General features: G+C 27.2%; 1 protein-coding gene across 2 annotated transcripts; it reads right to left on the reverse strand.

Annotated features, from left to right (window-relative positions):
- Positions 1-56: 56 nt before the first annotated feature.
- On the reverse strand, positions 57-15885 carry LOC107161516 (uncharacterized). Of its 2 annotated transcripts, none has more exons than XM_089218498.1 (4): positions 15558-15885; positions 2723-2885; positions 1155-2205; positions 57-372 (listed from the first exon to the last, which is right to left on the reverse strand). In XM_089218498.1, exons 1-4 carry the CDS (start codon positions 15700-15702, stop codon positions 325-327), a joined length of 1407 nt encoding a protein of 468 aa, XP_089074624.1. In that variant the 5' UTR covers positions 15703-15885; the 3' UTR covers positions 57-324. The 2 variants fall into 2 exon arrangements, with proteins under 2 accessions (XP_089074624.1, XP_015363434.2); XM_015507948.2 differs by having other exon boundaries at positions 1175-2205; positions 15558-15876.
- Between the last annotated feature and the right edge of the window lie 8575 nt (positions 15886-24460).

Genomic DNA, 24460 nt, shown 5'->3' on the forward strand with positions numbered 1-24460 from the left:
GCACTGGTTCTAACACATAATTCAAACAAACTATTATTTCTATTATAAAATATGTATATGAGTATAATATATATTTTTATTAGGTTATAGTAAAATGTAACATTGTAACGAATAATGACACCAATTTATAATAAACACGCGTAAATGATGCGTGATTGATAAATATTAAATGCGTAATTAATCCTCCTAATAATATTATAATTTATATAAACGAAAAGTGCGGAGCGGCGAACGTTATTATCCTCAGTGATGAAATGGCATTGTAGAGTGTTCCGCAAAATTACATCCTAGGCCTGATCCTTTGATGGGAATAAAACAAACGATTTATTCAATAGCGTGAAGTGTAAATAGGCCGATGGGGCTTTTTGTTGGCTGAAAAAATATTACAAAAAAAACATTAGATATCATAAGCTAGGTTGGTAGGTGTCAAGATACGTAATAAAAAGTAGGTAGGTCGTAGGTAATTTGACTAATGCTGGTTAAGTCATTCGATATAGTGTGCTATATATTATATAGAGTTAAAATTTTATGGAAATAATAATTGTTTATGTTTGTATGGCTACAGTTTAATACTATACCTAATTGCAAGTTGCAATGTAACTTAACTATAAATTGTTTATATAAGCAAATTGTTGAATACTACCTACAGTAATAGGCAACATCATACATTATTGTAAAATTATCTGTGGAGTAGTAAAATATAAAAATGGTTTTATTTAGAACTTTGAGGATTGTTGATTCTGTAGGTAGAAAATTGGATTTAGTCTGTTGTTGGTGCTTTAGAGGGTTTTCCATTTTTTTTTTTTTTTTTTTTTTTTTTTTTTATCAATACAATCAGGAAAATAATAAAAAATAACTAGAAGTAGGTATATGGTCGTATGGAATCATATGGCACTTAAATACCACATAAAATGGTTAATTAAAATTTCCAATAAAACGTATGTTTTCATTTTAAAAAGTAAAAACGTAAACAGTAAGAACCAATAGTATCTATATAATTTTTTCAAAAATATGGTTTTGAAATAATTATGTTATTCAAATTGTGTAAAAATCAGACTTTTTTAGAAACACATGCATTTAACGAAGAAATTAAAGCAATGATAAGTGTTAAAAAAAATAGTCAGGAACGTCATAATCAACTTAAATAAACATACATTTACAGTAATAAAATAACCTGCAAAAAACTCGTCGTCCAAATCTTCGAATTCAGCCTCGGACATAATTTTGTTGATTTGCATTTTAATTGTTGCTTGTCTTTTGGCCGTAAATGTGCTCATCGTTTTGGCCCAGGCGAGAAATATGTGCTCCTGCGCACTAAAATCCGCTGGTCCTCTCTTGACTTCCGGCTTGGGCTGTGGCAGATCAGGCAGAACATCCGACTGATCATCATTTTCGTTGTCTCCTGTGCAGCTTATATCACCGTCAGCTTCTATACTATCTTTATCATCTTTATCGCTGTCTTCGCTGGATTGTTCCCGTCTCTTCTTGGCACTGGATGGCCCATCATCTACCGTCGACACTCCCTCTTCGTCTGTTGCGATCTCGTCATCTGCATCGCTGTTGTCATCATCGTCGTCGTCCTCGTCGTCATTGTCATCGTCTTCGTCGTTGTTTCCATCGTCATTGTTTACATTGTCAATGGGGAACCGTTCCATCATCCTTCGAATAGCGGCGCTGATATTCCTCCCCATCTGGTTATTGTAATCTTCATTCGCGTCATTGGAACCGAGCGGTGACAATATGCCACCCAAGTTTTCAAAAAACTGCGGGAATCCTGCTGCTGGAACTATGAATTCGGGACCCACAAACTCCATATCAGACATGGTCGGTATTTCTACGACTTCCATCGCACTCGAGCGAGGGATCTCAAGACTAGGCTCTGGTATCGGGTGCGTGAGTTGGGTGTCTGTAGCTCTCGAAGTGGTTGGTGTGTCGTTCGCATTGGAAAGTCCTTCGTTGGTCGTCGATGGCGACAACGTTGCGTATCGAACTACTGGTATCTGTCCTGCGAAACCGACACCATGCAGTTCCGATCCCTGCCCGGTGGGTAACGGGAACGGAAATCCGGAGCCAGACGCCGCGTCTTCGTCAGACGATCCGTTTATAATGGGTATAGTGTGCAAAGGCTGGAGAGCCACCATCGGGATGTGTGACATGTCCATGTCGGGTATCAGCTGTGTTGCGGATTGGAATTCCGGTATTTGGCTGTAGAAAAACGATTTGAACATTATCATTGTAATGAGTTATTTATTCCAAAATAAATACCTATATTTTTTCATCAATATTAAAAACTCATAAGTTAAGTAGGAATTATAGGCAAGTAGGTTAGATATTAAAATGTATATTAAATATTGTTATTTTCAGCGAGTTTCCGTCAATAATCTTAATGTATTATTCGTAAAATTACTTCAAAATGTCAACAATGTTTTATAGTACCTATACGTATATACATAATATTTAATTAACAGAGATCAAATTTTAAGCTTTTAAAGAATATATTTAAACTATGGATTCGATCATTTATTATTCGAAAAAATAGAACAACTTATAGTATATTTTATATAATATATAATATGAGATTCAAATGCTAATAAAAATATTCCATACATTCATATTTCTCACCTTAATTTTTATTTATAAATAATAATATATGAATTTTTGTATTAGATTAATTAGGTGTATATTATATTATTATTGTAAGGTACCTTATCACCATACTTACAATTGTTTGCGAACATAAGGTTTAAAAATACGCATAGGCTTCGTCCACGGCCATTTCATGAATCGTTCCAAAACCTTTTCAGACGAATCGTCGTTGCTCAGTTTTCTGATAAAATTAGCATACTTGTTCAATATTTGGTCCCACTTGTGCTGCAGAATTTCGCCTGTAAATGAACATTACTCGTACACATGTACAATATATATATACGTTGTGTTTGGAACTTTTGGAAACGTCACAAACATTTTAGTACTGTATAAAGTACTCATCAATCTGTTTATGTCAATCTATTGGTATTTTTTTCATAAAATTCCAAACTATTATTTATATAATTGGGTTAAATAAGTTTGGTATATTAAGTCTTTATAAACATGTGTATAATATAAGGTGATCAGATGTTCAAAATTATAAAGGTACAATAGGTACATACATCCTAACCTATAGACCAAAAAAGCGATAATAACAAGAGTAAAATAATAAATTTTTGACTTAACCTACTCATATTACAATACCTACCTAAACAATCAAATTATTTCTCTACTATTAACTTAAATTATTCTCGAGTTTGGATTGATGATAAATATATTTTATTTCTAATTAATTTTATTTACTTAATGTAATAATTTTAATAACAATATATTAGATTAAAATTATAAATTGATGAATAATGATACTTCGATCTAATGAAGCCTTATAAAATTGGACGAATATAATATTTTTAAATAAAATAAACTAACAAAAACATTTGTACCATTGTACTCCAAAATCCAAAGCTTTTAATCTTTAAATTATAAACTTGGTTCAGGTATATATGTCTAATAATAATTTGTTGACAGTTGAAATTGAGTATCGTACCTATAGCATAAATTTATAGCTGCATAAGGTACTGAATTCGAAAATCGAAGCATTTTTACTGCCCCAAAACGTGATGACAGATTGTGATGACACAAAAAAACACACACACACTTATATTATATACAAGACCACTTAAAGGTATACAATAGTTTGTTCAGACCCTCCGCAGAGAATTAAAACAGAAATTTCGGGTATAGGAAGAATATCTATCCTTCCATCTTGTGAATTGCATATAGGTAATTTTATTCTCATGTCCACTTACCTACTCAATTAACAGAGATTAACAATTTAGACATAATACTAGAAAATCCTACAAATAATATATTAATTATTTTAAACAGAATCCTTGAATTCACACTGCCTCAGAAAATTATAAACAAAGGTTTAATAAAAAATCTAAATGCCCTTGCAAAAACGGCAGATCAAATAGCTAAACTTATAAAAGTACCCTCAGAACCAATATTCATTTTTAGAATTGGTTTTCAGATATATATATATATATACATATATATTTATAATTTATGTATTTTTTTTTATTTTCGTACGTTCAACAAGTATATTAGTCTTTAAGTATGAAAATAACATTGTAAGAATGTATAATCCAGAACTATCAAAGTAAGCCTAGGAAGAAATTTGATGTATTTAAATTTTTTTTTCTCTCTTACTGTATTAGCACTGACCTCCTCAGAAAATTTTTCAGAACTTCGCAGATATTTAGAATTGGGTGAAACTCGGTGATCATTAGACCCCCGTGTTTCATTTAGTCTGGGGGGGGGGGTGTTACGAACCCCTGAATCATATTATAATGTTATGTATTATGTTATAATATTTTACATGATAATTTACAGAGCATCAGGAATAGTGTGTTACACGACGACGAGACCGTGGAATCCGCTGACACAAGGATTCTATTGTGACACGGAGCGTCGTCGTCCAACACACTATACGGGAGGCCAGTCAGTCTTTATGTTACGTCTAAACTAGCACATTGTATTTTACGTCGTTAGTTGTAGTGAATAATAAAATCTAATTTTTATTTAATTACTTTGCGTACGTCATTTAAATTATTAAGCAAAATCATAACAGGAGCCTTATATTAAATTTTCAAGCTTTTCTACCCAACAAATAAATTTTGATCGATATTAATTTAAAAAAAACTAATAATGATCGAAAATTGCATATGCCTATAAATAAATCAACTTAAGTCGAAATTTTTTGAAAATTGTATGGTTGATAGAATATACATATATAAACATTCGGTGAAAATTTCATCTATCTATGGTCATTTGTTTTAAAGTTACATCAAAAACCAAAATCGATTTTGTCGGAAACGGATTGTTCGTAAAATTTCCCGTTTTTCCTTAATTTTTAGTTTGTTTATCCCGATTATTTAGAAAAATACTGAGAACTTTTTACTTTTGACCCTCCAAAGTACCAACTAGATTCACTTTTTGATCTAACAATAAGGTACTGAATTCGAAAATCGAAGCATTTTTACTGCCCCAAAACGTGATGACAGATACACAAAAAACACACACACACACACACACACACACATCGCTCCGCTCAGAATCTAAAAGTTGGTCAAGAAATTTCTCTTTTCTGTTTGTTTCAAAATGTAGGTAATGGCTAAACTAATGCATGAAGTTTTAATGCTAATAATGCGATAATTATAATCAAATCAACGACTCTGCCACTCTAGAATGAACTATATTTACTTATAATATTTATTAATTACCTACCTTGATAGGTAACTATACCGCAGTTTTAAACTACGCTTAACTATTTTAAAACAAATTTAACTAATATGTAAACTTAAAATTTGTATAAAAAAATGTTGTTCTACAATTTTGAGAATTACACTATGTTATTTATCTTATAGGCATTTCTTTGTATTTATTCAAATATTGCGGTTAGTTCATTAATTTCAGCAGTACATTTAAATTGGGGAAGATGTAGTGTGCTTCTGCAGGGTTTCAATTATAAATGTATAAAAATAAAAAAAATATATAGAAATATTCATTTAAAATTATTATACCTATCATATATATTATATATGGGTAGTATAGGTAGATACTTATATTAATAATTAATACATATATTATATATTATATATATTTAATATTACCTATTATATTATTATATACTATAGGCAAGACGAAGCACTCACCACCACCCAGAATTTTAAATTTATTGTCTAAAGCATTATCTGTAAAGCACTACCTTAGTAAACATCGATTACTTTTACAATGTAAGCATTAAATGTATAAAAATATCATCATTTATTTTTAAAGTTAATTTTGCCCTTTCCTCTGGGAAAATGTCTGGGGACGCCCATGAATATAGCATGCATCAAACGATTTATATGCACATATATTCATGCAGCCTACATAATAATATATTTATACTCAGCTGTAGCTAAGTAAAGTTTTTTACTTTAAAGTTTAACCGAGTTGATCTTTATACGTATGCAAATCGCAAACTCTTAACAATAATTTACTTACTATTTATAAATCTACTAAATAAAATACAATTCAATTAGTGATAATGCTATAACGTGCAGTTCTACACAAAATGTGTATATAAGAAGTTTTTAATTAAATTTTGTTTAATTACAGTGTATGAAAACTATGAGGTACCTATGAGTTTATGATATAGGAAGTTATGCCATGAGCTATGAATAAATTATATGATTCATCATTTAACATTTTCCAAAACATTACATAATGTTTATTATCATGACAAAAAATAATAAGTTCAATAATTAATTGGTATTTTACTTAAACAGTTAAACACTCCTTAAATATCAGATAATTATTTAAAAATTTAATTTAATTATCGATGTATTATACATATATATATACGTATCAATATAAAGTAAAATGTAAACTATTATATGCAATACGAGGAGGATACAATTTCACGATTAAAAATATCGGAATAATATAAATAATATATTTTTAATTATTAATAAACTTCATCTGATGTTCACAACATAAACTTACTCAAAAGTTTCAGTAGTACCTACTCATTATCGCTACATAGTTTTGTTAATGTTTAATCAGACCTCATTTATAAGCAACATATTTTAAATTTTTTCTATCGAATTTGACTGAGAATTTAAAATTCTTAAAAATTGGGATTTTTATTAAATTCTAGTACTTAAATTTTTTGTAGAACGTTGAACACCAGTTTTGAAGAATGTCATATTTTTACCGGCTTCCAACACTCCAAGATACCTTTTATAAGTACCTAAATTTTAAGCCAACTCATTAAAACAAAAAAAAATATTCAAATTTATTAATTATTTTTAAATAATTCTATAGTACCTAAAGCTTAAATGATTAATATACCTAGACATAAAGTAGGTACTATAGGTTCATGATATACGTATAATATGTAGTATTGTAGACCTGCTTAGGATGTTATAAATTAAAATATACTTCTGTTGCTAGTGAGTTGTGCTTTGTAGTTAATAATGCCCTTTCCAATATAAAATTGTCATTTATTCTTACTTGAATCATATTATATAACTGAAGAGTGAAAAATTAATTTTAAATGTAAGTAAGGGTTAAAAAAATAAATAGAAATAATATGACAGGTCTTTAATTTTAATTTTAATAACTACTTTAACTAATCAATGGCTAGATAAAATGTTCATAAATCTAAAAATATTATTCAATATAGATATTGATATAAGTATTTTATATTTTGCTCATCTAAATGATTATACAACAATAGATAGGTACCTACTATAATTACTACTTAGATTACTAGTAGGAAAAAAATTCAATTACAATACATTTAGTATATAGGCTATTGTCTATTGATTTAGTTTTATTGAAAAATGAGCGAATTCATTTTAATATTCAAGATTCACAACACGTTTTAAAATTAAATTAAATTAAGTATTAAGTTTATAAAGTATCTAGTAACTGCAACCTTAGATAATAATATTGTTGGAAATAAAATGTATAATAAACAATCAAATACAAATTCATTATGTTTCCTGCAATATAATCAGAATTATATCATCGAACTATTCGAACTCTAGTGTTATTGAACTGCATTATTACAATGCAATCAATCTGCAGGCTCTTTTCCTCTTGGCTCTTACCTATATTTTCACTTATTTTTCCAAAAATAGCATAACATTTGCACCTCTATGATATATTATAAAAAGATTAAGTTAAGAAATAAAAATATTATCACAAAAAAATAAAAATACCTAACATATGTAACCGTTTGTTTTTTTAATGTAAGTTGTGTGCTTCTGGCGAAGAATCGTTATAGCGAGCATAATAATGTTTTACAATTTTTAAAGATTCGTTTTTGAACGCAATTATGAAGAATGAAAACCCATTTCAGTAAAGAACATTTTTTTTTTCATATTATATACTTAAATAATTTAATATAGTCCATTGTTTACAATTTTATTGTCGATTATCCCATCATAATATTTGGTTAATTATCGAAATAAAATAACAAATTCAAATCCAAATAAATGTAAACATTAATTTATTAATATTCTAACTGTATTATCCACTATTATAATTTTTAAACAGGCGTAGGTATCTACCGGGAATTTTGGAAATGTGCTTCTTACGGAAACGACATAAAAATAGGAAATTATTATTATTATTTGTAACCTACCTCCTAAAACCTATGAATATAAGAAAAATATGATCTTAATACTTTAAAATGTGTAAAAATAAACAGTTAATTTTTATAAATTTTGAGTGGAGCGATGAATATTATATTTATTTTATAATAATGTGTGAACATTAAATTTTTACATTATTTTTTTTCTTTTAAGTACCATTGATGATACAATTTTTGTTTTTAGGTAAACAATTTTGAAAATTAAAAATAAAGTGGTTTCTCATAAATTGTTCACGTACCAATTAATACATTTCGAAAATACATAGTTGCAATATTCTAGATTAGCGCTGTAAGTTAAAATTTTAATATAATTCATCAAAATCACAAATATTTAACAATCATACCGTTGTATAAAATTCGTAAAATTTGTAATACTCATGCCTCAAGTTATCATTATGCTTTTATCAACTCAATGACATTTTAAAAATGTTTAGGATAGGTAATACATTTTAAACTATTCATTTAAAAAATGATCTTACGATATTATCTCATATAATGTCATATTGATCAGTTATCAGTAATTTACTATTGAAAATCATCTAACTAATTTACATTCATTTCCATATAGGTAGTGTACCAGAGCTGTTTTATTACCCATGATGGTTATATGATACCTATAACTTATATCACTTACTCCGGGGAAATACTACTGTCTCACCTTACGCCATCTTTCCTCATGTTGAATAATAAGTATGTTTCCCATAATGTTATTTACTATTTTAGTAATTAGTTGGTATATTAATATAAAACAATTTTTTATCCGGTATTAAAATTATTATTATTTTTTTTTTTAAATAATAAAAAAACATGTTCATTCATTCAATTCACAGCTCTGGTAATACAATACAACACAAAATGTATAATACAAAATCGAAATTAATATCTTTTATTTGAATACCTATATACATATATTATATTATATAAGTTTTTATAACAAGTTTAAAATACGGTTGTTACCTATCTATATTTTATATCGGGCTATATAATAGATTATTATAATATTATTTACAAATTTCAATTATTTTAGACGTATTGCGAGAAAAACAAACCATCTAAGTGTTATCGACATTTTAAAATAAAAATACAAATCTTTGATTAAAATCACAAGGTTTTACTACCCTCATTTTCATTACCTATCGTAATTTATTTATAAATTTGTCAGTTTATTTGTGTGCTTTATTTGAAGTACCTATTCGTCTGTATTTATTTAAAATTGTTCAAATAAAAATGTTATAAGTATATTTTTATTACGTTCAATCAGCATTTGAATAATGTGTAAATAAAAACATTTTACGCATTTTAATTATTATTCATATTGTCATATAATACACAGAAATCTGCTTAAATGATTTTTGATATCCTATTGTAATATAAAAAATAATAATTGTAGAAACTTGATACATTTAATTATTACTTCAATTGCTATTTTCCCTATATACATAGAATGAACTGCTTCCTTTCCAAGTGCTCCCCATAATTCTAAAAATCCTCGTATTATTATAATCTCTCAAAACCAAGTCATTCCACATTCTCCTTTCAACTTTCTATGGGCTCCAGGGTATATTATTGGCATAAATGGGCAATGAGCACGCCGACTCGTAGGCTGACTCCACCACCAACCAGTTCTACTTGGGCCCTTTGTGGTGTCCCTATACTGATTTAGTCACTATACAGGAGCTAATGGAAGCTGAAATGAAATACCTCACCTGAGTCATATTCTTTTGGTTATAGATTAATCATTGTTTTTAAACCATGGTTTCAATCTCTAAAGATTATCCACGCCACCATATCCAAGTACGCCAGATTATGCTCTGGTTACAGTCTACTACCACACCACTCATTTAAATTGTACTATATCTAACAGTGGTGGGGATTAATGCAACTTCCAACACATTCTACTCAATTGTCCTTCTATCTCCGTTCAATAAGAATTCAGATAAAGTCTCTTTTCTCCACTTTTGGAATCAAATTTTTCCTCATTGACGCTTTATCAACCGATAATGTAAACATAATTAAACATACACTCAATTTATTATTTACTGCAATCAGGCCTCAGAAATTAAAAGTATGAACTTTAAAAACTTCTATTATATACAGGGTGATTTTTACCTGGACAATTTAACGAACATACATTAATACTTATATACAGGGTGATTTTTTTATCGAAGAACACTCATTATTTAAAAAAGTATTGACTTTTTTCAAAATATTTTTTTACAAAGTTTCAAGTTGTTAAGAAACAAACGTTTTTATTAAAGAATTATATTTTTAATATTTAAGTATTTAAAGTTTAGACAAGCGGAGTAGTGAACAAATATTTTTCGGGATAATCCCGTACCACTCCACTCTGCCAATCTAAACTTAAAATACTTATAACTCATAAACTACTCGTTCTAAATTCGATTTTTATGAATCAAAATACTTAGAAAAATGTTCTGCTTTGGAATATAAAATTAAAACTCTATGTTGTAATTCAAAAAATTAAAAACTTAAAAAACGATAAGGATAAAAAATATTTAAAAATATAATTTTTTAATAAAAACGTTTGTTTTTTAACAACTTGAAACTTTGTAAAAAAATATTTTGAAAAAAGTCAATACTTTTTTAAATAATGAGTGTTCTTCGATAAAAAAATCACCCTGTATATAAGTATTAACGTATGTTCGTTAAATTGTCAAGGTATTAAAATATTATGTTAAAATCTCAATAAGAAAAAAAAACATTCATCGGAGTATAATATTCAAACTGTAATAGTATCTATATAAATAAAAATCTAATGCTGTTTGTAAGTCTCACTAAAACTCGAGAACGGCTGGACCAATTTAGCTCATTTTGGTCTTAAATTATTTGTGGAAGTCCAGAGAAGATTTAAAAGGTGAGTGCGTATGAAAATGTTCGGAATTAATTTTTTAATATTAAATTTAAATTTACATGCTTATTTACTTTATTTCCGAAACTACTCAACACACTGGGATTTGCGAGATACGGGTGCCATGACGATACACGATTATGACCCATTATGTTAATCTGTTATGAATATTATCTAAATCTATACCTATATATTGTTATATATCCGATATAAGAATAATCGCACTAAGCACACGCTTACTCAGTATGGCACTCTCCGCTGTCGTGTTTTGTTCCCTCCGTGTACGTGTGCATGAACTTTTCACACTTTCATTCGAGAAGAAAACAACCTGACTCAGGTCGTCGCAGTCAATCAAATGTGCGAAGAGCTACCTCACGTGCTAACCGCACTGATGACCAAACAGATCAAGAAAATAGTCATAAAGAACAGTTAATGGATATCTGTGTGTGACTTACCGTGAGGCATGTCAACTATTACATTTACTCGAGAACGATTCGAACTGGGATGATACGCTCAAGGATTCCGTAATATTTTCATCACCACATCAAATTCGTACATTGTTTTCGATTATCTTATCGACATGTTTCCCCTCAAATGCAAAAAATGTGTGGGTTAAGTATAGAAATGACATGTCTGCAGATGTTTTACATCGTGTGCGCCGTCAAACTTTGAATCCTACACTACAGAGGACTGAAGAAATGTACAATGAGACATTGATCATGATAGAAGATATGTGTTTATTGATGGCAAATAAAGTATTGTTATGTTTGGGAATGACGGCACCCAATCGTCATATGCACGATGCATTAAACCACGAGTTGCAAAGAGAACAACAGTACGACACTGAAGCATTGGCTGAAACTGTTCGTACAAATGTTCCATAATTAAATCAACAACAATGAATTGCGTACGACACTTTGATAGAAGCTGTGAACAGTGAATCTGGTGGAATTTATTTTATTGTTGCTTCCGGAGGAACAGGAAAAACGTTCTTAATTTCATTGCTTTTGGCGAGGATCAGATCGCAAAGTAATGTAGCTCTAGCGTTGGCTTCATTTGGAATAGCTGCGACTCTACTAGAAGGCGGGCGAACTGCACATTCTGCCTTGAAATTACCATTAAACATGCAAAGACACTCCAATTAACAACTAACATGCGAGTATTTTTGCAACAAGATGAAACTGCAAATGTGTTTTCGAAACAGTTGTTAGACATTGTAAATAAAAAAGTCGCAGTGGACACCTCGACCGGATTAATCACATTACCCACAGATTTCTGCCACATCACAGACTCCAAAGAAGAGCTTATTCAACATGTTTTCCCAGTTATAGCACAACAGTTCAATAACCATAATTGGCTGGGTGAACGAGCAATATTGGCGGCAAACAATAAAAATGTCGATGCTCTCAATGCAATCATTCAGAATTTTTTACCGGGACAGTTGGTTTCCTACAAATAATTCGACACCATTATGAACCAGGATGACGTAGTCAACTATCCCACAGAGTTTTTAAATTCGCTGGAGTTGCCTGGATTACCACCACACAATTTGCAGTTAAAATTAGGATCAGTTGTCATCATGCTGCGTAACATTAATCAACCTCGACTGTGCTATGAAACAAGACTGGCTGTGAAAAAGCTAATGAATAACGCCATTGAGGCAACAATCATAAAGGGAAAATACAAAGGAGAAGATGTCTTGATCCCGCGTATTCCGATGACTCCAACAGATTTACCATTCGATTTTAAACGTCTACAATTTCCCGTAAGTCTGGCCTTTACGATGACCATAAATAAATCGCAAGGCCAGTCGTTGAAAATTTGCGGAATCAACTTAGAGTTTCCCTGTTTTTTGCATGGACAATTATACGTCGCGTGTTCGTGCGTCGGAAAACCGTCATCTTTGTTTATTTACGCACCACAAAAAAAAAACAAAAAATATAGTTTATCAGAAAGCTTTAAATTGATTAACAGGCTGTATCATAACTGTGTGTGCCTATTAATATCAATTGAAACCTTATAAGTTGCCAGTATCTCATTGTTGTGACGTGACTATTTTTAAGCAAAATCAAGTGTAATAAATAAAACCTCATTCATACCGAGCATTTTTTTTTTTTAAATTACGGATTCCTTTTGTTTGTTTTAAGTTTTTTTATATAAAAGTTTAGCTTTTTTATTTATCGAATGAGGCAATACGAAGTCGAAAAAAATCCCGGGTTTCACCTGAGGTGACTTTAGCCCGGGCAACGCTGGGTGGGACAGCTAGTTTACAATAAGCATATTTGCACAATATATTATACAAATAGCTGATGATATGAGGAGAGAAGTCACCCAGTAATAGCAACACTTAGATATAATCGACTATATAATAGACTAAATTACATACAATACATATTACATAATAACAATGATAAATTATTTAATAATATAATAGGTAGGTAACCATTAATCATACCCTTGTCCTTGTGGTCAGTGTAAATATGTATAAATACGCCGTGTAATTACATTAGAAACCCGATACCAATTTTAGGAGGATATTAAGTTTATTGAAATAAATTTCTACCCCACATGATAAGTTATGAATTAAAATCAAATACTTATGAACAAAATTGCAATGATCTAGGATCTGAAGGGTTCTTTTGTGATTTTTAACAATGGTTGGTTGTTTTTAATTTTGGACATACTTTTGATGTAAATACATTAGACAAATATTTACGTATATCCTAATGATATTGGTTTTACATCAGATTTTAAGTATTTGTTTAATCTGTCTCCAATTTTCTCTGCGATAAGTGAAAAATCATAAAATTAATCATTGTAGATAAGTATACGTATTTGTATAATGTATTTGAACTGAAGCAAAACGAAAAATGATAGAAACGTATATTACTAATTAATAATAATTTCAACCTGACGGGTTATGTCAGACAATGCACTAAGTGACTAAGTAATTTATAAAATAATATAATATAATCTATGCTTATATGAAAAATACGCAAATCAAGAGATGTTCGAGTCTAAAATGACAAAATATAATTACTAAATAAAATTGTCATTTATTACAGTTGTTATTGTATTCCCGCGGCAATATTCCTTCGGTACTTCCGAGAAATTTCTGGGAGAGCCAACCCAAATTAACCCTAATTAAACTAATAAACTCATTAAGGTCATTGAAACATAAAACATAAATTTTAAAATCATTAAGTTATTTCATACATAGGTGCCTTTAAATTATTAAGTGTATAGTATATAAAAGTACTTCGCTGTATACATATATTTTTTCCAGTTCAAAAACCTAGAACGGGTTGGGAACTGTTTATCACAATACTGAAAATACTGCCACAAACTTCACTATATTACACTTATCACGGTGACCTAATACTGAGTAATTGATACACTCGAAACCTACTATACAGCACAGCTAGGTTTCCTGGGTTTTTTCGTACAAATAGTATGTAGTTAAGGATTTTAATAGAAATGTATAGTGTTTTGTGTGTATTGAACAATTTCAATACAGAATCATTCAATCATGTATAAATGTATAATAATTATGAATATTAAGTAAAAATTGCTCTTTAACACCATAACGAAAAATATTTTATGGATCATTTATTAATTTAATATCAGAAAATAAACACGGCATTGAAAATATTATTATGATGTAGGTACTTCAATTATATAGATAATAGTTGCAATTTTGTATGACATTTAATTTTAATATGTCATTCAAGAAAAGCTAGAACATTTTTTTATAGCTTCAAGTTTGTATGATTACGATGCAGCAATAACGATATTATGAGATGAGATCCGTATTAAAATTAACTATGGTATTCAAAAGTACTTAATTATAATAAATCTAATATTTAATTTTCAAAATAATTTAAATACTAATTCTTATTTATTAGGGAAAAACATTTATTTAAACATTTATAATATATTCTTACTGAATGGTCCTAAAAAGGACTAGATTAGCAATACATTTAAATTAATAGTCTAAAACTGAAGTATAAACAGCAGTAAGTTGGATTTTAATTTCTTAAAATACAAGATTGACATATTTTGATCAGTATTGATCATAGAACATAATAATTGTTCATCAAATATTTTATACGTATTTTTATTTATTCTATCGATATTACAACACAAAATATGTTTTTAATTTTTTGACAATATCAATAAAGTAGGCAGGTATTACACATATATATTAAAAACAGATGCTACAAAAAAGTGTTACTTTGAAAATTATATTCTACTTCCAAAAGCAAAGAATATTAAAAAATAATTGATAAAATTGTTGAAATAAACGTTAATGACACGTCTTTATTATACGATAAAAAACATGTGTATATTTTAATATGTAATAATTTATGTAAGTACACACGAGCTTTATAATCCTATAAATTAATAATATATATATATATACGTTTAACAAGAATATAATATGTTACTCACCACTTATTCCATTCATATCTTTATTGATAACTGTATTAAAAATGTTGTTTCGTATTTCTTTATTAGAAAAATCTTTATGATCTGGATTGTAGATTTCTGGATGTTTGCTGACTTCATTTATTAATTTCGCTACATCTATCTTCATGATTATTTTTTTTTTTCAAAACTTAAACGATTGGAATAAAAAAAAATGAAAAATTGAATAGTAGTTGTTACGTAATGTTGTTTTTCGAAAGTTAAACGCAGGCTTAGTGTTCACAGAGGTCCGCTGATCAACGTGTCTGGGAGTACACTGAGCGCCGAAAATGTGCGAACTTCAGATGAGGTACCTACCTACTATAATGTAAACGTTTGGATTTGACGTACGCAGCTACGCATTTTATTGATTATTTTTGTTCTATCTAACGGTAATTTGATGAACTGTTAGAGCAACAAGCTCGTTCAAGAAACTATCCATGAATCATTAATTATAAACAATAAAATATATATATTATAATATTATTGAGGATTATTATTATTATTATTATTATTAATTAGGTACTATATAAAATCAATACGATAAAAAAACAACTTTTTTTAAATATTTTATAATATTCGGAAATTTTGTTATCGATATTAGATATTAAAATTGAAAGTAAATTAATATACATTGTAGAGATTATAAATATGAATACTGAGTAGTATAGATAAGTATCCATATAAATAATACGTACATATTGATATAAAAATTACTGCCTAAACAAACTGGTTGTTATTACCAAGCTATTATATTCACACTATTTTAACAGTGGTAATAAAATAATATTATTTAAAAAAAATCGTTTAATATAATTATGTTAGGTGTATATTTTATCGTGAAAATTTAATAATAAGTTCTGATTTCATATGTTTGTATAATCCATTTATCGAAAATATAATTAATTTGCCATAGTATAATTTCATCAGTCAATATCATAGAATATTCATCATAATATTATTATCACATTTTTATTATTCACTAACAAAAATAGGTATAATTTTTATATAGAAAAATACAATTTCTCACAATTACGCTTTAAATGTACTCGTAGTTAAAAACGAACAGCATGAAAAAAACTACGAAGTCAATATTGCTTTTAGTTTTGTTCCTATCATATGTTTTTGTATTTTACACTTTTATCTATTTATTTCGTATAAATATTATATATTATTTAAAACGTCCATTATAAAAACCGTACGTTTATACGTCTAAACAGAAAATAAAACGTTTATCATGCGTTATTTTATTCAAACCCTTATATTTTATAGTGTGGTTTAACTGCTTAGTATATACTGATGAAAATTGAATTGAATATAGATTTAAAATTTAAAACGTAACGTATTAATATTGCATACGCTATACATAAAATAGCGCCAGTTATATAATCAATGTAATTATATTACAAAAAAAAAATCCTAATTCCTTGTAATCTAATAAATTTAAATTTTTTTCATACCTACCCTATAATTTATTTTAATTATAATCTTAAGGGCACTACGTCACTTTTAAAAAATGTCCATAAATTCTTAATTTTTAATTTCGTTATGTTGAATCAGTATATGATGTGTTAAGTTAAAAGCTGTTTTTATTTTCATTAATTTTAAAATAGTTACAAAAGTTAAATAAAAAATAAAAATTGGAAGTCATTCCACTGTCTGAAAAATTCTTACATAAATAATTGGTGAAAATATCAAATAACCAAAGTTTTTCCTTATCGAAGGATTTACAACCACAAACAAAATCGATTTTGTCAAATACTGGTGTCACGTTAATAATCCCGCTTTTCGCTAAGTTTTGTTACTTTTCCCTAATTATTGCTTTTGCCCCTTCCGTGTTTTTATTAATATTGAAATTGACATTATGCAATTAATAGTGTTCTAAACTCGTTTTTATATAGAATTTATTATTATAATAAGTTAGTTTTATATAAATAAAATAGTTTACTTATTTCTTGGCTTCTTGCAGTTCAAACGAATAGAAAAAATAAGGTCAAATAAAATATTTATGAATAGGTTTACCTACGTATGAAAATATCATACAGAACTAAACCAATAAACTGTAGGTACCCAAAATTCAATTATTCATTAATGTGAATTAAATTTTAGAACCATCGTTGTCATGATATTAAGTTTAATCGTCCCTTTAGCTTGGCTGCTCAAATCAATTTAACTCATGAATACGCAAATATTCCAAATTCTAAATGTTTGATTTTAATTAAATGTCACCGTCCAGTATGAAATATTAAAGCGGATATATCACTCCGTGTGTTGATACCAAGATTACTTTGTTTATACTTATTAAAACGTGTTTTAAATTTAAAAAATATTTAGCAGTTTCGCTTGAGCTAAAAAAAAAAAAATGGAAAATGTCATTACGTTTTGGGGCAGTAAAAGTGCTTCGATTTTTGACTTCAGTACCTCGTTCAATCAGAAAGTGAATCTAGTTGGTACTTTGGAGAATAAAAATTAAAAAGTTCTCAGTATTTTTCTAAATAAACTTGGGATAAACAAACTAAAAATTAAGGGAAAAACGGGAATTTTTACGCACAACCAGTTTTCAACACTATACATTTTGATTTTTGATGTAACTTTAAAACAAATGACAATATAGATACATGAAATCTTCACCGAATTTTTATATAAGTATATTCTACCCACCATGCAATTTTCAAAAATGTTTGACTGAAGTTGAACTATTTATAAGCATATGCAATTTTCGATAGTTATTAGTTTTTTTAAAAATTAATATCAATAGAATTTATATTTTAGGTAGAAAATCTTGAAAATTTAATAAAAGGTTTCAAACATATTGTTACAATAGCAGTTAAAAAATAAAATAAATATATAGTCACAACTTTTTTTTATAAGCATTCAAAGTTTTAATTTTGACAATATATGTAAAAATCATATAAATTCTCAAATTATTTTAAGCTAGAAATTCTTGAAAAATTTTCTTTTTAAATCTAAAATTTTAAAATTTAATAGATTTAAAAGATTTCTTACAAGTTTTTCAATCTTTATCACAAACAAAATGTCCATCGAAAATTCAAATTAAATTTTTATGAGCATTTGAAATTATAATTTTTACAACATTGGATATCACTGAATTTCACATTTAGTGATTTTCTTATTTTGGTGTAATTCTAAAATAAATAACCGCAGATACTTGAAATTTCCACTGAATGTTTATATAGGCATTTTTTATATTTGATATAATTTTAAAAATATTTTGATTTGTTTTGAGCTGTTTACTGATATTTTAAATTTTCAACTTTTTTAGTTTTTTTTTCTATAAATATCGATAAAAATGTGTTTGTTGGGTAGAAAAACTTGAAAATGTAATACAAGGCTTCTAACTCATTGTAACAATAGCAGTTGAAAAATATTAAAAATACATAGGCACGATTTTTTTTCTAAACATTCAAAGTTTGAATTTCGACAACATACCTAAAAATCACACAAATTCGTAAGTTATTTTATGCTAGAAATTCATAAAAAATTTTCCATTAATACCTAAGATTAGAAAATTGAATACAGGGCTCCTAACATATTTTTACAATAACAGTTGAAAAATAAAATAAATACATAGCCACAATTTGTTTTACAAGCATTAAAATTTTGATTTTGACAACATACGTAAAAATCGCGAAAATTCGCAAATTATTTTAAACTAGAAATTCATAAAAAAAATTTCTTTTTAAATCTAAGATTTGAAAATTTTTAATAATCTAAAATATATATCCTAGACAGATAAACCGTCTCCATTCAGAATCGTTTTTCGTATATAATGATATAATATCATTGGTTTCAAATTTAATTCTGTCTAACCTAACCCACTTGTAACCTACTATACAGCAGAGCGACATCCACGACTTACCCGCTTTTTATAATTTATGATATTAATTTTATATTATACCATTACCAACCTATCTGTAAAAACAATTAAAATTATGTGATTAATATATTATACTATATAAAAAAATATTTTTTTTAAACCTAATCGATCTTTCATTATTATTGGTATTTTTTAATATTAAAAATCTATATTTTATGAATTAAATCATTGGGCGTGGATTATATTGCAATGTTTATTATTTGTAAATTTAAATTACATCAAAAACAATAAATTTAGCAAAAGTTTATTGTTGTTGAACTGATAGATAGGTACTTGCAGAGATACATTATTCTTAATTTCTTGATTTAAAGTAATTATACAAAAAGTATACAAATGACGTATGTGGTAATATTTCATAAAAACATACACATATATTAATATTATATTATGTAACTATTATTATCCACTGTAACTTATGAAAATGATCAAATTATGTCCTTTTACTGAAATTCGGTCATAATCCACTTAATACATGTATCATATTTCTAATCGATAAAGAAGTTATTTAAAATGTTAAAAGCATTTTATTATCGCAGATTTTACTATAGAAATAGTATGATGTTCATTGTAAAATAAACGTCAAATGAAATTATCACTTTATAAAAATTTGACATCATATATTTTTTTTCACAAACATTTTTACACCGAAAATCGTCTACCCTAAGGCCTAAATTGTTATTCTAGTGATTAAAATTTATTATTTAAAGATTAGTACATATACAGGAATTTATTTTATAAGAATTTTATAAGTTCATCTTTTGACAAAACTTAAGCTAAATATACTTTCTTTATGTCATATACTAAAAACTCTTAATATTTTCCTTTGCACGTTGATGATTATAAGGTTATATATATATTCAATAATAAATAAATACGTTTTTTATTATTTTCTATAGAAATGAAATATTTCATGATAAAACGGTAAATACCTAAGGTTACTAAAAATTGTATACTATTAGATTTTTAACGCATGATAATATTTTTCACCCGATTATTTTAAAAAGTAGGTTAAGGTAAAAATTCTAATTCTAAAAGAAGATTCAATCTGCTACCAAACACCTCCATCAAACAACTAAAACATCAAACTATTTTTTCTACTATAAAAAACAAACAAACATAATTTGTAAAATCAATGCGTTAATTGCATTAACAGAGAAAATGGTAATATTTACGCGAAATTTATTTTAATAACTGTTTGTATTCATTTATGTTAGTTTGTAACATCGATATTATGTTTGTTTTTTGTATAATTTTATGACTAGAGGGATTTTAAGTGTCCATTATAAAATTATATTATACTACTATGTACCATACATAATTTTAAGATACTCGTATTTTGCATTTTTTGTGCTTTTTATAAATATTTGAAATTTTTATGTGTATGAAATTTGAAAATTTATTATAAGGTATTGTCTATGTTAATTTTACAGCAAATATTGAAAATATATAGTTACATTTTTTTAGTCGAGTAACTAAATTTTACATTTCTACGACATTCATAAAAATCATAAATATTTACTGATTATTTTAGTATAAAATTTATAAAAAATATCATACATAAGTTTGAAATTCCAATATGAGATATATTCTATGTATGTTTTTCTTATTAATATGAAAATAAAAATAGAATGAAAATCCACTAATATTTTAAAGATTGTTCCTATGAATTTAATATTCTTACAAAATTTTTCAAAATCACGAACAATTTGAAATTATTTTTTACCTAGTTTAAAATGTAAAAATTCATTTTTTATATTATCTACCTATTTATTGAAAAAATAATACAAAGTTTCTCATAAAAAATTATTATTTATTTAAGAATCTACCAATATAAGATAGGTATCTAATTTGTTTTATATGATGGACATTTAAAGAAGTTTTGGAAAAAATAATATAGGTATTTGGTACCCGATTTTAATTAATTTGTTGAAGTTAAAAAATTGTATTCATCAATTCTACGCCCAGTCCTTCAAATTGAAATGACTATAAAGGCCTCAGATATCGGAACACTATTCAATTTAAATGAACCTCATTGAACAAGAGTGATTTGGTTTAAATAAACTTTATTGGATATTTGCACATAATATAAAACCAGCACTATATAGCTGTTCCTATTAAAGTTTAATAACACAGAGAACTTCAAATAGTATTCAAACTCTGGTTTTACTGTTCAGAAACACTTTTATCCAGGTGTAAAACAGACATAAAACATAAACTAATTCAAACACGTCTTGGTCTGTCCCTTCACACGCACACCTATTAACGCTATCGCCGAATCACTTAGCAACCACTAGACTGCCTGTGCCTGTGCGTGCGGTGATGTGCCAATGTTATATAGAAAAACTTCATTACTGCCTCAGCACATTTTAACTTCGCTGACCTGACTTATCTTAACGTTAAAATGTTCACACCCATTTTACATACATATTAAATAATATTATATACATAATAACTGTTAACGATATACGAAAATTATTGACAATATAATAATCTCTTACAATATCTATCTCGGACTTATACACATTGTCAGCGGCTGTATTAACTCAAACGTAATAGGTACGTTATAAAAATATTGTACATAGTGACCATAGTGTACACTTTTATAATATATTATAATTATTTTATTATAATAAATAGCATAATATAATATTTATATTATTATTTTCTAGAATCTAGATATTAAATAGTTTTTATTTTAAGTTCTTAAACAAATAATATAAAATTCAGATGTATAATATTAGGTATTACATACAAGTTATTGAAGCAATGACATAAGATATCCAACAAAATAAAATAAAAGTTAACGCTTATATGTCACATAGGTTAAGTTAAGTTAGGTTATTAAACCAGAGGCGGTTTGAGTATACTATTTTTGGTGCACTGCACCGCCAATGTTAGGGAGGTGGGTGGTCTTGGTTGAGCATGTGCTGACTGCAATGTTTAATTTTAATGTTCAATAAATGCAAAAAGTAATAAAGTACCTAATCAATGACATATGATAAATGATGATAATCATGGCTGAAACTATTGAAAGCATCGAGTTAAGAATATAAGGGCCTTATAATTATAAACTATAAACTTATTAAAAAATATTTATTTGTAATTTCTATTATGATGGGGGGGGGGGGTTATATATTGTCTTGCACCACTAAGTTTTATACATTCAAACCACCTCTGTATTAAACTATATTTTGATGAATAAAATAAAGTTTTAAGTATAGGTACTATTATATAAGTACTCTCCCTAAAAATTATGTTATTTTACTATTACTAATTAGATACCTATAGGAACTTAACAGTTTCTAACTCAAAATAATTTGCAAATTTTTTACGTATTTTGTCAAAACTCGAATTCAGACGCTCATAAAAATTGTTGTAGATTTATGCTTTACTTTATTTTAATTTCCACTAAAAACTTACTGGTTTTTTTTTTTTTATTTGAAATCAATACGCTAAGTTTGACTCATATTGTTTTTAATTTAATTACAATTCCCTTATAATATTACTAATTGATTCAGAATGATTCCTTAAAAAAGTCATTAAGGTTCAAAAATGAAAATAACAAAAAAATATGTCGTAGTTCCTTTGAAAATTAATCATATTATATTATAGTAGGTATTGATATATAAGTTAATTACAATGACTTCATAATATAAATCCACTCAATATAAAAATTGAATCATAATTTATAATATATTATTTATTAATGTTTTAAAATCAATGATAATAGTGGATAATACTCGTAATATTGTGATATCAATTATACTATGAACCACGGAATAAACGTGTGCATTATTCAGAATGGTTACTTAATATCAAAAATACCGTATTAAAAGTCTAGGTTATTATATTATGCTAGATTGGGTTGAAATTATTTTGGTTGATTGTTGATATCTAATGTCTCAAAAACGACGAAAAGCTCAGAAGCGATCCATGACTTTCTGTGGTAGGTGGTCATGAAGGCAAGTAAATGACAGGGTTTTAAAAACTTCTAGTACAGTGCAACATTATAAGTAACGTTTGAAAAAAAGCCTAAAACTACTTAATTAATAGGTATTTATAGATATTTAACGGAATGCGTTAAAATATAATGTTATAAATTTAAAAAAAATATATTCACTTACATGTACTTCTATATATGGGTAAATAAACTTTTTTTAAAAATTATATTAAGTTTTATACATCTAAAAATCTACTATCAGATCTGCTAGTAAAACTTTTACACCATCCTTTAAAATTTAAATTATCATTTAGTTGATTAATTTTAATTTATTCTTTGTTATATATTAAAAAGATCACAGTTTTAGGATGTTAAAAATTATATCAGAAATCTTAAGCTGTAGTTTTTATCAGTCTTATCTCGCAATAGTGATAATAGTTAGACAACTGTTGTCTATTAATTTTTTTCTTAAGATCTTATTTTGTAGGCAATAATGCTCACAAGAACTTAATAACAATTTAATTACTGCTATTTTTTTTTTTAAAAGACGAAGAAATATATGATATTTGAACTAAAAAAAAAAAAAATATTAAAACATTAAGTACGAATCTAATGATGAAACTTTTTCATGTACCTACATATAATAGACGATATTATACTTTTTTAAATTTTTTTAATATATATATAATCTTTCGTAAAAAAAAAAAGAAAAAATGTTAAGAAATTTGTCAACATAAATTATCTGAATACCAGTCACATGATAGTCAAGGATCATAGTGTAAATTATGGGATTTGTATTTTGTAATTATAGAACGAATTAAGGAATCTAATGGTTTTTATAATAATAAAGTGATTATTATTAATTTTTTTCGACGGCCGTAGTATTATATAAATTAGAATATTTATACCTTATAACAGTATTTCATAAATTCACACTAATGTATTGTTTATATTGTGAATTTCATTAAAATACGTGTATGTTATGAAAAACCGGAGGACTGAGGTGCTCTATAAAATAAAACACATTAATTGTGTGTCACGTTCGCGTGC

The sequence above is a fragment of the Diuraphis noxia genome, unplaced genomic scaffold, assembly GCF_037042655.1.
Source record: "Diuraphis noxia isolate RWA-SAM2 unplaced genomic scaffold, SU_Dnox_SAM2 contig0001, whole genome shotgun sequence".
Classification (NCBI taxonomy): Eukaryota; Metazoa; Arthropoda; class Insecta; order Hemiptera; family Aphididae; genus Diuraphis; species Diuraphis noxia.

Coding starts and splice junctions, on each gene's coding strand:
- LOC107161516 (XM_089218498.1), bottom strand. CDS start 15,702: ATGAAGATAGATGTAGCGAAATTAATAAATGAAGTCAGCAAACATCCA. Junction 2,886..15,557: donor AGATATGAATGGAATAAGTG/GTGAGTAACATA, acceptor GTTCATTTACAG/GCGAAATTCTGCAGCACAAG. Junction 2,206..2,722: donor CCTTATGTTCGCAAACAATT/GTAAGTATGGTG, acceptor GTTTTTCTACAG/CCAAATACCGGAATTCCAAT.